Consider the following 12,500-nt stretch of genomic DNA (forward strand, 5'->3'; position numbering starts at 1 on the left):
TCTCTCTCTCTTTCTTTCTCTCTCTCTCTCTCTCTCTTTTCTTTCTCTCTTCTCTCTCTCTCCTCTCTCTCTCTCTTTCTCTCTCTCTCTCTTTCTCTTTTCTTTTTCTTTTCTCTCTCTCTTTCTCTCTCTCTCTTTTTTTTTCTTTTTCTCTCTCTTCTCTTTCTTTCTCTCTCTCTCTCTCTCTCTTTCTTTCTCTCTCTCTCTCTTTCTCTCTCTCTCTCTTTTTCTTTCTCTCTCTCTCTTTCTCTTTTTCTTTCTCTCTCTCTCTTTCTCTCTCTCTCTTTCTGTCTCTCTCTCTCTTCTCTCTCTTTCTTTCTTTCTCTCTCTCTTTCTTTCGTTCTCTCTCTCTGTCTCTCTCTTTTTCTTTCTCTCTCTCTCTCTGTCTCTCTCTCTCTCTTTCTCTCTGTCTCTCTCTCTTGCTCTCGCTCTCTTTTTTAATCAGTTTTTCAAAATATAAAATGCAAAGAAAAAAATTAAAAAGTAACGGGAGGACTAAGAAGAGGAGGAAAGGTATACAGTGTAAAGGGAGGAAAGGAAAGAAACAGGATACGGGCTTCCGACTCTCTCTTTAGCGCAGTTGAAGGTCACAACCACGCAGCCCCCAATGTTTGCACAACAGCCGTGGACAAGCCGGTTTTCTAGAACAAGAAGCCAATCTGGTTAATAAAAACAAATCAAAGTTTCATATATATATATTTTTTGGTTCATTGAAAGAACAAAATCTGGAAGCAATTTCAGAATAGAAACGAGGTTAGATATAATCTTTTTTTTGGATTAAAAAAAAAAATCAATTTAGTTTTGCAGTCTTTTCTCCATTCACACACCTATGGGACCCCCATCGCCCATCCATACAGGCTGTCCTCAACTTACAACCATCCGTTTAGTGACCGAAGTTACAACAGCACTGAAAAAAAGCGACTTACGATACCTGTCACCTGTCTCCTATTTATGATGGTGCTTGTGGTGTCCCAGGGTCTCGTAATCTTCTAAAAGCCAAGAGGGGAGGGAGTTAGTTGCTTTTTTGGGGGGGGAGGGTTGTAAAAATTTTATTTCAGTTTTCCACATTTCGAAAGCATCTTTTTTTTAGTGAACAACCTGGTTCCAGGTTTTCACATTTCCATACAAACATGACCTTGATTACATACTCATCTTTCGCGTTTACTTTCATATCTCATCATTACTTTACATCCTTTCTATTCATTGTCTCAAATACTTTCCTCAAGCTCATTTTATAAGTTTTCAATTCATTTCTTGACCTATTTTCTTTACCTTTAAATAATTCTCGCGTCTTCGTATTCGTTGTGCTTTATGCTTTTAGTCTGTCAGGTTTGCAATTTCATCGCACGTTCTTATTTCATCACTTTAAAAATTCCATCCCAATTCAAACAATTCAAAAAATTTCCCCCACAATTACCAATTAGAGTGTGCCACCCCTACACCTTATATATATATCATTTAATTAGTTCCCCTTTAAATCCCAGTAACCATTCAACGTTTTAATTATCGCTTTAGAAATTAAAAACAATAATCTCCTAGCAGCTACATAACATAAATACCTGTGATGACCCAGGGTGTGGGATACAAAACAAACACAGTCACAAAAAACAGGCGAAGCCCCTTTTACTCCTTCACTTTGCTTCCAAGCTCCGAATATCCTTGACTGGAGACAAAAAAAACTCCCCCACAAGCAGTTACAAGAAGAAGGAAATGCCGTTTAAACTATAAAGAGTAAAAAAACAACACAAACCAGGCAAGATAAGGGCTTGAAGACACACTGATATAAACACACACACTGGGAAGGATGTCAAACTCAGAGAGGAACCATAAACTAGAGATATTTCCACGCTTTGTTTCCAGCATTCACCCATATGCATGTCTGTCCTCTTATCCAGTTGTCACAGCTGCAGCCCATGAAGGGGATCAGGGCCCTCTTCTCCCCCGTAGACCATGTCTCTCCCTTATCCTCTCCTCCCTGTGTGCCCTAGGATGGATGGAGAGGGATGGGCCTGGGTCCTCCTCTGACTGCCCAGCCGGCCTCTGCCCTTCCCCAGCCTCACCCACAACCTCCGGAGCTACACCTCCACTCCCTGTAGGCCGTTCCTCCTCTCCCTCGGAGTCCAGTCTCCACCAGGGGCATGAAATACCTTTCAAGTCAGATTCTGCATGGCGTTTTCCCCTCCGATTACATCAAAAACATTTTAAGGTTTCAAAAAGAAAAAAAATTAATCTGTTCAATTCATCCTTAAAACTGATATTGATCTCATTACCATAAACCTCATAATTCATTTCGACTATATTGTATAAGTTCATTAAACATAAGTTAATAAACTTATTATCATTTCTCTTTTTTTCACACATTTATTCCATTTATCTCTGTATACAGTTTAACAGAAAAAAAACTAGTATTCCAAGTTAGATTCGCTTAAGGACCCCCACGGTCCACTTCACAGCTGCAGGGATTCGCTGAACGACTGGGGCAATAGGTCACTCCGCAGCTGCCTCGCTTAGCCAGGGAAATTCCGGCCTCTTTTGCCGTCGTAAGTCGAGGACTGCCAACGCTGGAACTTTCTGAGGCCAAGTTAGCCATGTCCTTCCACTGGGCTAATTTTCTGCCGCTGATTTTCTTAAAAAAAAAAAAAAAGACAATAGGCTAATTAGCTGTGAAAATCTTCTCTCGCTTAACGAGGCTCTGTTGCCACAACACTGTAATGTGGAAATGCCATGTTTGAGGATGATTTTAAGAAATCGTTTCATTCTACGCGTTTAGTAACACGACCAAAATGGTCCTCCTCCTCCTGTTAACATTACAGCAAAGCCATGTGTTGCAGCAGTGCTAGTGGCCTATCGGTGGCGTCCTCACCTCACAATCAGGAGGCTGTGAGTTCGATCCAAGGTAGAGGCAAATATTTCTCTCTGGGAACCGTGAGAATATGTCTGCTGAACAAAACTCCACATCAGCGACAGGAAAGGCATCCGGCCAAGAAACACTCTGCTGGCTCCATTCATTGCAGAGACTCCACCTCCAAGCGATTATGGGATCATTAAATGTTGATGATGATGATGATGATGATGATGATGATGATGAAAGCCATGCATTGCAGCCTGACATTTTTTAATTTGTGTGTGTGTGTGTGTGTGTATCTCCATGCCTTCACCCTTTATTTGGTACGATTCTAGATTCCAATTATAGCTGGTTTTTGTTAAAATGAATATAGACACAGAGAGAGATATAATGGATGGATGGATGGATGGATGGATAGATAGATAGATAGATAGATAGATAGATAGATAGATAGATAGATAGATAGATAGATAGATATAGATATATAGATGATACAGATACAGAGATGGATGGATGGATAGGTAGGCAGGCAGAGAGAGATGATATATAGATATAGATGATATAGAGATGGATGAATGGGTAATAGATAGATAGATAGATAGATAGATAGATAGATAGATAGACAGACAGACAGATAGATAGACAGATAGATAGATGATGATGGATGGATAGCTGATAGATGGATAGACAGACAGATACACACAGATTATAGATGATAGATAAAGATAGATGACAGATAGACATGGTATAGATGTATAGACAGAAACAGAGATGATAGATAGATAGATAGATAGATAGATAGATAGATAGATAGAGAGAGATAGAGAGATAGATAGATAGATAGATAGATAGATAGATGATGGATGGATAGATGATAGATAGATGGATAGACAGACAGACAGATACACTATAGATGATAGATAAAGATAGATGACAGATAGACATGGTATAGATGTATAGACAGACACAGATGATAGATAGATAGATAGATATATGATGGATGGATAGATGATAGATAGATAGATAGATAAATTGATAGATAGATAGATAGATAGATAGATAGATAGATAGATAGATAGATAGATAGATAGATAGATAGATAGATAGATGATGGATGGATAGATGATAGATAGATAAAGATAGATGACAGACATGGTATAGATGTATAGACAAACACAGAGATGATAGATGATGGATGGATAGATAGATAGAGATAGATAAATACAGAGTTTCAGGCTGCAATGTGTGGCTATAATCATCATCATCATCTTCATTTAATGACCCCATAATAATCCCTGGCGGGGCGGAGTCTGGGCCACTGAATGGAGCGTGGTGAGGGTTTCCTGGCCGGATGTCCTTTTGCCCAGCCAGCCAAGCGGAATTGCTCCCAGGTGGGGTGGAAACCCAGCACCCTCCCAATTCATGCCCCTCACCCACTCCCCCGCTCAGGCTTCCTCTCTTCCCCCCGGCAGGGCCCTGAAGTCCAGCCAGCGCTCCTTGTGCTCCATGATGATCGTGGACACGCCCGGCCTGCAGAACCCCGAGATGGCCGGCCAGAGCCGGGGCGCCACCTTTGAGGAGCTGTGCCACAACTACGCCCAGGAGGGCTGCAGGGCCTCTTCCACGAACGCACCTTCGTGCAGGAGCTGGAGCGCTACAAGGAGGTATATGCTTCCCGGGGGACGTGAGGGGGACACGGGAATTGAGCGAAACCACAGCCCCAAAGAAGAGGGGGGGGGGCGTTTGTCAGCCTGTTTTCTCAAGACCCTTGAAGGCAGGACGAGAAGCAACGGATGGAAACGCATCAAGGAGAGAAGCCACCTGGAATTAAGGCGGGATTTCCTGACCGGGGGGAGACAATGAACCAGTGGAACTGCTGGCCACCAGAAATTGTGGGGGCTCCGTCGCTGGAGGCTTTTTTAAGAAGAGACTGGTCAGCCATTTTTCTCCAATTGCATAGGGTTTCCTGCTTGGGTAAGCGGGTTGGACTACATGACCTCCAAGGTCCCTTCCAACTCTGTTATTCTGTTATTCTATAGGAGGGAGGGAGGAGAAGGAGAGATAAAGGAAGGAAGGAAAATGGTTGGAAACTCATCAAGGAGAAAAGCAACCTGGGATTAAGAAGGAACTTACTAACAGGGAGGACAATGAACCAGTGGAACAGCTGGCCACCAGAAATTGTGGGGGCTCCATCACTGGAGGCTTTTAAGAAGAGACTGGACAGGCAATTGTCTGAAATGGTGTAGGGTCTCCTGCTTGGGTGGGTGGGGGTTAGACTAGATGACCTACAAGGTCCCTTCCAACTCTGTTATTCTATTCTATAGAAGAAAAGGAGGGAGGGAGGAAGATGAGAAAGACAAAGAGGAGAGGGGAGGGAGGAAAAGAAGGAAGGAAGGAAGGAAGGAAGGAAAATGGATGGAAACTAACCAAGGAGAGAAGCAAGTGGGAATTAAGGAGAAACTTCCTAATAGTGAGGACAATTAACCAGTGGGACAGCTGGCCACTAGAAGTTGTAAATGCTCTTAACACTGGAGGCTTTTAATAAGACATTGGACAGCTGCTTGTCTGGAGCGGTAATGGGTCTCCTGCTTGAGCAGGGGGGGGGCTGGACTAGAAGACCTCCAAGGTCCCTCCCCACTTGGTGATTCTTTGTTCTTTTCTGAGATTGTCCTAAAACAGAAACCTTCACGTTTGGCCCCTTGAAGACTTGTGGGCTTCAACTCCCAGAATTCCCACGGGGCAGAATTCCCGGAGTTGAAGTTCACGCGTCTCCGAGGGGCCAAGCTTGGTGCGCGTAGTGGGTCCTCCAGCGGGCAGCTAGACCCACCGATTTCCTGCTCCTCCCCTTTTCCACCCCTGGGGATTTCTCTCTTCCAGCCCACCCAGGTTTTATTTCTTTTCCTTTTTCCAGGTGGGGGGTGGGGGGCTGTGGACTCTCTCTCCTGACTAACGCACTGACCGTGGTGTCTCTCTTCCCCTCTCTGGGCTCCTTGACCTGTGGCCACCGGACACTAATCAGGCCTCGTCTGTCCCTCCTTTTTTTAGGAGAACATAGACCTCTCCTTAGACGCCTTGGAGCCCAGTATCTCGGGCTCTGTGGCCACAGTGGACGAAGCGTCCCGCCAGACACTGGTAAGCTCGCATGGAAAACGGGGTTCAAGGCCCCCCCCCCACTTCTTCCGCCTCTTCCGTCTCTCCCCTTCCTGCCCTGCATGGTTGGCCATGGGCTTGCTTGGGGATGTTGTGCCCTGTTGGCGGCTGAGGGATGTCAACTCATCAAATATTTCTAGGGTCCTTTCAGAGTTGCCATTAACAGAAAGGGTAGGGGAAGCAGTGTGGCAGCTTGAAAACTGAAAGTGCATTCCATAAATGTTTTCAAAGATAGTGACTAGGTGACTGAAGTTTCTGCCATGCAAAATTCTAACTGGAGAGCCTGATGGATGACTCTGGGCTAGGGAGGTGTCCCATTGGAGGATATGAATTGCGATACACTCAGAGAGGTGGAGGGGGAAACCAGGGTCAAGGATGACAGTGAATTATGGGTTTCAGAGTTGGCTGCATCCAGGCAGTGCTGGCATGTTAACTCCCCAATAAATCCATTTGAAGTTCTGGAAGTTTGGCTCGAGATTCAGGATTTAAATGGGGTTAAGTGCCGGAATCCTGACAGCTAGCCGACTCTGAAACTTCCCTCTTAAATCAGGCTGGCTGGGGATTCTGGGAGTGGAAGTCCAGCCCTCTTAAAGCATTGTGGCTGGGGGATTCTGGGAGTGGAAGCCCACCCTCTTAAAGAATGCCGGCTGGGGATTCTGGGAGTGGAAGCCCTCCTCTTAAAGCATGCTGGCTGGGGGATTCTGGGAGTGGAAGCCCTCCTCTTAAAGCATGCTGGCTGGGGGATTCTGGGAGTGGAAGCCCTCCCCTCTTCAAGCAGGCTGGCTGGGGGATTCTGGGAGTGGAAGCCCACCCCTCTTAAAGCAGGCTGGCTGGGGGATTCTGGGAGTGGAAGCCCACCCCTCTTAAAGCAGGCTGGCTGGGGGATTCTGGGAGTGGAAGTCCAGCCCTCTTAAAGCATTGTGGCTGGGGGATTCTGGGAGTGGAAGCCCTCCCCTCTTAAAGAATGCCGGCTGGGGGATTCTGGGAGTGGAAGCCCTCCCCTCTTAAAGCAGGCCGGCTGGGGGATTCTGGGAAGCCCTTTCACAATTTCCCACCTCCCTGATTTTTGTTGCCACATCCTGCTGCCTGAAGTCCAGCAGTCACCTCCGGAAGGACTGAGGGTGACGCCTGTGTGGTTGTGTGTGCCTGCCTTCCTAGGCCTGGCGTGTGTGTTGTGTGTGTCTGTATGGAGATCAGCTCTTCCTCCAAGCGCTCCCCGCTGACTTTCAGGGAGTAATTTCGAGGCTTAAGTCTCCGGATTGAATTTCCGTGCTCTGGCTGCCTCGACGGGTCCCCTTTGGCGGACTTGATGCTTGTTTCTCTCCCCAACCTGGTTTATGAAGTATTGATTCTTGAAGGGGACGTGGCGGTTCGACGGTGGAGCTGAACGAAGCCGTTCCTGGGCCGCCCTCCGTTGCAGGGGTTTTGGACTGGGTCTTAGCAGGCTTGGGAGCGGGGGGCACCTGACCCTTCTCACCCCTTTGCTTTTCCAGCCTCCCCTCCCCAAATCCCAGACCCTCGGTCCATTCCCTGACCATCGGTGGAGTTTCTCAATCATCCAGATCATGGTTGCTCCCAAAGAGGCTTTTCCAACAGAGGACTGTTTTTTTTTTCTTTGAAAACGTTTCGCTTCTCACCCAAGAAGCTTCCTCAGTTCTTCAGGGTTCCTTCCTTCCTTCCTTCCTTCCTTCCTTTCTCTCTCTCTCTCTCACTTTCCTTCCTTCCTTCCTTCCTTCCTTCCTTCCTCCCTACCTCCCTCCCTCCCTTTACTCTTTCCTTCCTTCCTTCCTTCCTTCCCTCCCTCCCTCCCTCCCTCTTTTTCTCCTTTTTCCTTCCATCCTCCCTCCCTCTCTCTTTTTCCTTCTTTGTTTTCCTTCCACCCTTCCTTTTTCTGCTACCTCTTTTTTCCTTCTTTTCTCTCTCCTTCCCTCACTTCCTCTCTCTTTTTCTCCTTCCTCTTTTTCCTTCCTTCCCTCTTTCTCATTTTCCTTCCTCTTTTTCCTTCCTCTTTTCCTTCCTTCCTTCCTTCCTCTTTTTCCTTCCTTCCTCCTTTCTCATTTTCCTTCCTCTTTTTCCTTCCTTCCATCCTTCCTCTTTTTCCTTCCTTCCTTCCTGATTTCTCATTTTCCTTCCTTCCTCTTTTTCTCCTTCCTCTTTTTTCTTCCATCCATCCATCCATCCTTCCTCTTTTTCTCCTTTTTTTCTTCCATCCTTCCTAACTCTTTTTCTCCTTCCTCTTTTTCCATCCTTCCTCTTTTTCCTTCCTTCCCTCTTTCCCATTTTCCTTCCTCTTTTTGCCTTCCTCTTTTTCCTTCCTTCCTTCCTCTTTTTCCTTCCTTCCTTCTTTCTCATTTTCCTTCCTCTCTTTCGCCTTCCTCTTTTTCCTTCCTTCCATCCTTCCTCTTTTTCCTTCCTTCCTTCCTGATTTCTCATTTTCCTTCCTTCCTCTTTCTCCTTCCTTCCATCCTTCCTCTTTTTCTTCCATCCATCCATCCATCCATCCTTCCTTCCTTCCTCTTTTTCTCCTTTTTTTCTTCCATCCTTCCAAACTCTTTTTCTCCTTCCTCTTTTTCCCTCCTCCCTCCCTCCCTTTCTCCCTTCCCCTCCTCTCTCTCTCTCTCCCCCCTCCCCTCTTTCTGTATCTCTCGGTGAAGAAGCTTCTTGGATCCGTAGCGAAATGTTTTCAAGAAAAAGGCCAAGGAAGCCGCCGTCTCCTTTTGGAAAAGCCCCTTTGGAAAACTTCCATCCCTGAGGACGATACGGTAACCTTTTGGGGGGCCTCCCTGCAGGTTCGCACCCTGGCCCGGACCGATGAAGCCCGTGGGCTGCTGTGGCTCTTGGAGGAGGAGTCCCTTCAGCCTGGGGGCAGCGAGGAGGGTCTTCTGGAGCGGCTCTTCACCCACTACGGCCCGCAGGACGGAGACCAAAAAGGTACCCGGGACAAGGAAGAAGGCCGTTGAATCGGGGTCATCTGGGGTGACGCTGGATCCAGTGGGATCTCTCTGGTCCCGGGGTTCTGTCTTTGGAGCAGAAACTGCCTCCCAAGGGGAGCTCAGGGTCGGTAGTCCTCGATGTATGACCGTCAAATCATAAAGTCTTCCTTTTTAGAGTGGCCAACAGAAAGGGAGGGGGGAGCAGTGCGGCCGCTTGCAAAACCGAAAGCGCATTCCATCAATGTTTTTTTCAAAGATAGTATTAACTAGGTGACTGAAGTTTCTGCTGTGCAAAATTCTAACTGGAGAGCATGATGGATGGCTCTGGGCTATGGACGTGTCCCATTGGAGGATATGAATTATGACACACCCAGAGGGGTAGCTGGGTGGGAAACCAGGGTCAAGGGTGGCAGTGAATGATGTGCCTCAGAGTCAGCTACACCCAGGCCGTGCCGGACATGTTCACTCCCAATAAATCCTTTGGAAGTTTTGGAAGTTTGGCTCGAGACTCCTGATTTAAATGGGGGTCACTGCTGGAATCCTGACTGTGTGTGTGTTTTGTGTGTGTGTGTGTGAACTCATAAAACATTTCTATGCCTGTTTTAGAGTTGCCATGAACAGGGGTGGGGGGGGAAGAAATTTGAAGGAGCAGTGCGGAGGTTTAAAACCGAAAGCGCATTCCACTCTTATCTTGCAAAGATTGTAACTAAGCGACCGGAATTTCTGCCCTTGAAAATTCCCAATTGGAGAACATGATTGATGACTCTGGGCTATGGACGTGGCCCATTGGAGAATATGAATTAGGATACACCTGGAGGGGTGGAGGGGAAAACCAGGGTCAAGGGTGACAGTGTATAATGTGCCTCGGAGTCGGCTACATCCAGGCAGCGCCGGACCGTTTAACTCCCAATAAATCCTTTGGAAGTTTTGGAAGTTTGGCTCAAGACGCATGATTTAATTGGGGTGTCCCTGCCAGAATCCTGACACGACACCAGTGGGGGCTAGGGTTAGGATTAGGGGTAGGGTAGAAGAGGGATCTTAGACAAAGAACTAAATAGGAGCCAGCCGTGTGCAGCCAAAAAAAGCCAATGCAATCCCTAAATTCCATGAACAGAGGGATACAGTCGCAATCAAGGGACGTCTTCCTCCATTTCATGCCGTCTGGAGACCGTCTCTCTTGGGGGGCTGAGGAAGGTGTTCTGGGTCCCGAGTCTTCCTCTCTGTCTCTCTTGCACTGGCAGCCTCCTCCAACCCGCTTCTCCGGAGCAATAAACCTCGGCATTTCTTCCTGGGACACAGCTACGGCACCAACTGGGTGGAGTATGACACCAGCGGCTGGCTGAGCTACGTCCGGCAAAATCCCGCCTCCCAGAACAGCTTGGTCCTCCTCCAGGAATCCCAGAAGTAAGGGGGACGGTCTTGGGGGGGTGAGGGGTAAGGTGGGGAGGGTGCTGCCCAGGGTGGTTCTGATCTCAGGCAGACGGAAGGGTTCTTTCTCTGAAACCGGAGCATCTGAAGAAGAGACTGGAGAGCTAGTACAGGGGGCTGGACTAGAAGACCTCCAAGGTCCCTTCCAACTATGATTCTGGAAGGAAGGAAGGAAGGAGGGAAGGAAGGAAGGAAGGAAGGAAGGAAGGAAGGAAGGAAGGAAGGAAGGAAGGAAGGAAGGAAGGAAGGAAGGAAGGAAGGAGAAAATCTGAAAGGAAAAAGATGAGAAGGAAAAAAATTATAGGAGAAGGAGTGGCAGAACAAGGCGGTGGAGTCAAAAAGGGCGTCAGCGTAGAATTCCTACGTAGCCACAAATGAACGCGGGAAGGAAGGAAAATGGGAAAGGGAAAAAAGATGAGTAAAATGACAAAAGGAAATGGGAAGGAAGGAAGGAGATGGAAGGTAGGAGAGCGGGAGGTTGAAGGAAAAGGAAGGAAGGGAGGAGACGGAAGGAAGGAAGGAAAAACATTAAAAGGAAAAAGAGGAGAAGAAAAAAATTATAGGAGAAGGAGTGGCAGAACAAGGCGGTGGAGTCAAAAAGGGTGTCAGCCTAGAATCCCTACGCAGCCACAAATGAATACAAGAAGAAAGGGAAATAGGAAAGGGAAAAAGATGAGTAAAATGACAAAGGGAAATGCGAAGAAAGGAGGGAAGATGATGGAAGGAAGGAGAGCAGGAGGAGGAAGGGAAAGGAAGGAAGGAAGGAAGGAAGGAAGGAAGGAAGGAAGGAAGGAAGGAAGAGGGAAAAGAGAAAGGGAAGGAGAGAAGGAAAGAAGGAAGGGTTATAACAGTGCTATTCTGCTAATTCGTCTTGGGGGTGAAGGAAGGCTGCCGTTCTCTCTCCTCTTTCTTTCTCCTTTCTAGGAAGATCATCAGCAGCCTCTTTGCAGGCCGAGCCGGGGCCACCACGGTGCTCTCGGGCTCCATCGCAGGGCTGGAGGGGGGCTCCCAGCTGGCCCTGCGCAGAGCCACCAGCATGCGCAAGACCTTCACCATGGGGGTGGCGGCGGTGAAGAAGAAGTCCATGTGCATCCAGATCAAGCTGCAGGTGGTGAGTCTCCGGTGGTCCTGGGCCCAGAAGAACCCCCCACTCTGCATTCTTTTTAAGAGGGATGGACTTCCACTCCCGGAATACGTGATTTTTTATTATTTGGGAATTAGTTCCCCTTGGAGACTACTAGCTATGCTGTCTCCATGGCTCTCTCTGGCAAGCGCTGAGTGGATTGTTCATCTAGCTTGCCACACTGTTACCAGGTGTGAAATGCAATCTTGGCTGAACACCCAGAAGAGCTTTCCCTGGCTGCTTGTCTTTCGGAGGTTTTTGGGGGGATTTCCGACCCCCCGCAGAGTCTTAGCGAGGGTCCCTCCCCTGCCAGGCCCCAGCGGCCCACCCCATCAACAGCCCTGTAGCCTCTCCTGCCCCCCACCTGACCGTGGTCTTCTCCCACCCCTCAGGACGCCCTGATCGACACCCTCAAGAAGTCCAAGCTGCATTTCGTCCACTGCTTCCTGCCCAAGGCCAACGGCTGGCGGGGAGATGCCAAGGGGCCTTACGCCCAGCGGATGAGCAGCAGCGAGCTGGATTTGCACGGGGAACACTGCGAGGCCGGCCTGATGCAGCTGGAGGTGCCCCTGCTGAGAGCCCAGATCCGGGGATCCCGTCTCCTCGATGCCCTCCGGATGTACCGCCAAGGTGGGTCCTTTCCCCCCCAGCTCCCATATGGGGGCAGGAAGGGGGTCACGGGAGGGAGGGAAAGGACCAGGAACACCAAAGAGGAAAAAATAGAAAGCGGACAGCGAGTGGGTCCATCAAATCCTCCCTTTGTTTGTTTTCTTTTTCATTCATTCCTGTATTGATTACTTTAGGTCAAAGATTTAAGATAAATTTATTGTCATTGTACTCAGAACCTGAGAACAACGAAATAAGGTGCTCTTTCACAACATACAACTAAACAACACCAAAAGACATATACAAATAACAATGTAAAACAAATTAAAACAATTAACAGTTAAAAACTATACAACCAAGATATATATATGTTAAGACCACCAGATTCATAACTCTGCATTTAACCTGATCACAG

At 47.7% G+C, this 12,500-nt stretch overlaps 1 protein-coding gene and 1 long non-coding RNA gene across 2 annotated transcripts in view; one reads left to right on the plus strand and one right to left on the minus strand.

Annotated features, from left to right (window-relative positions):
• MYO18A (myosin XVIIIA) overlaps positions 1-12,500 on the plus strand; it is a 222,074-nt gene that overhangs the window by 122,266 nt on the left and 87,308 nt on the right. Inside the window, 7 exon segments of the mRNA XM_087955982.1 lie at positions 4,318-4,448; positions 4,451-4,509; positions 5,891-5,977; positions 8,785-8,926; positions 10,170-10,332; positions 11,281-11,467; positions 11,872-12,109. Of these exon segments, the coding sequence (XP_087812108.1) occupies positions 4,318-4,448; positions 4,451-4,509; positions 5,891-5,977; positions 8,785-8,926; positions 10,170-10,332; positions 11,281-11,467; positions 11,872-12,109 (1,007 nt within the window).
• Positions 1-12,500, minus strand: part of LOC148132658 (uncharacterized) — a 335,548-nt gene that overhangs the window by 65,835 nt on the left and 257,213 nt on the right. The gene's annotated exons all lie outside the window — the stretch shown is intronic.

The sequence above is a fragment of the Notechis scutatus genome, chromosome 1 (genome assembly GCF_049901735.1).
Source record: "Notechis scutatus isolate UNSWTSFEM ecotype Mainland chromosome 1, rNotScu1.2, whole genome shotgun sequence".
Classification (NCBI taxonomy): domain Eukaryota; kingdom Metazoa; phylum Chordata; class Lepidosauria; order Squamata; family Elapidae; genus Notechis; species Notechis scutatus.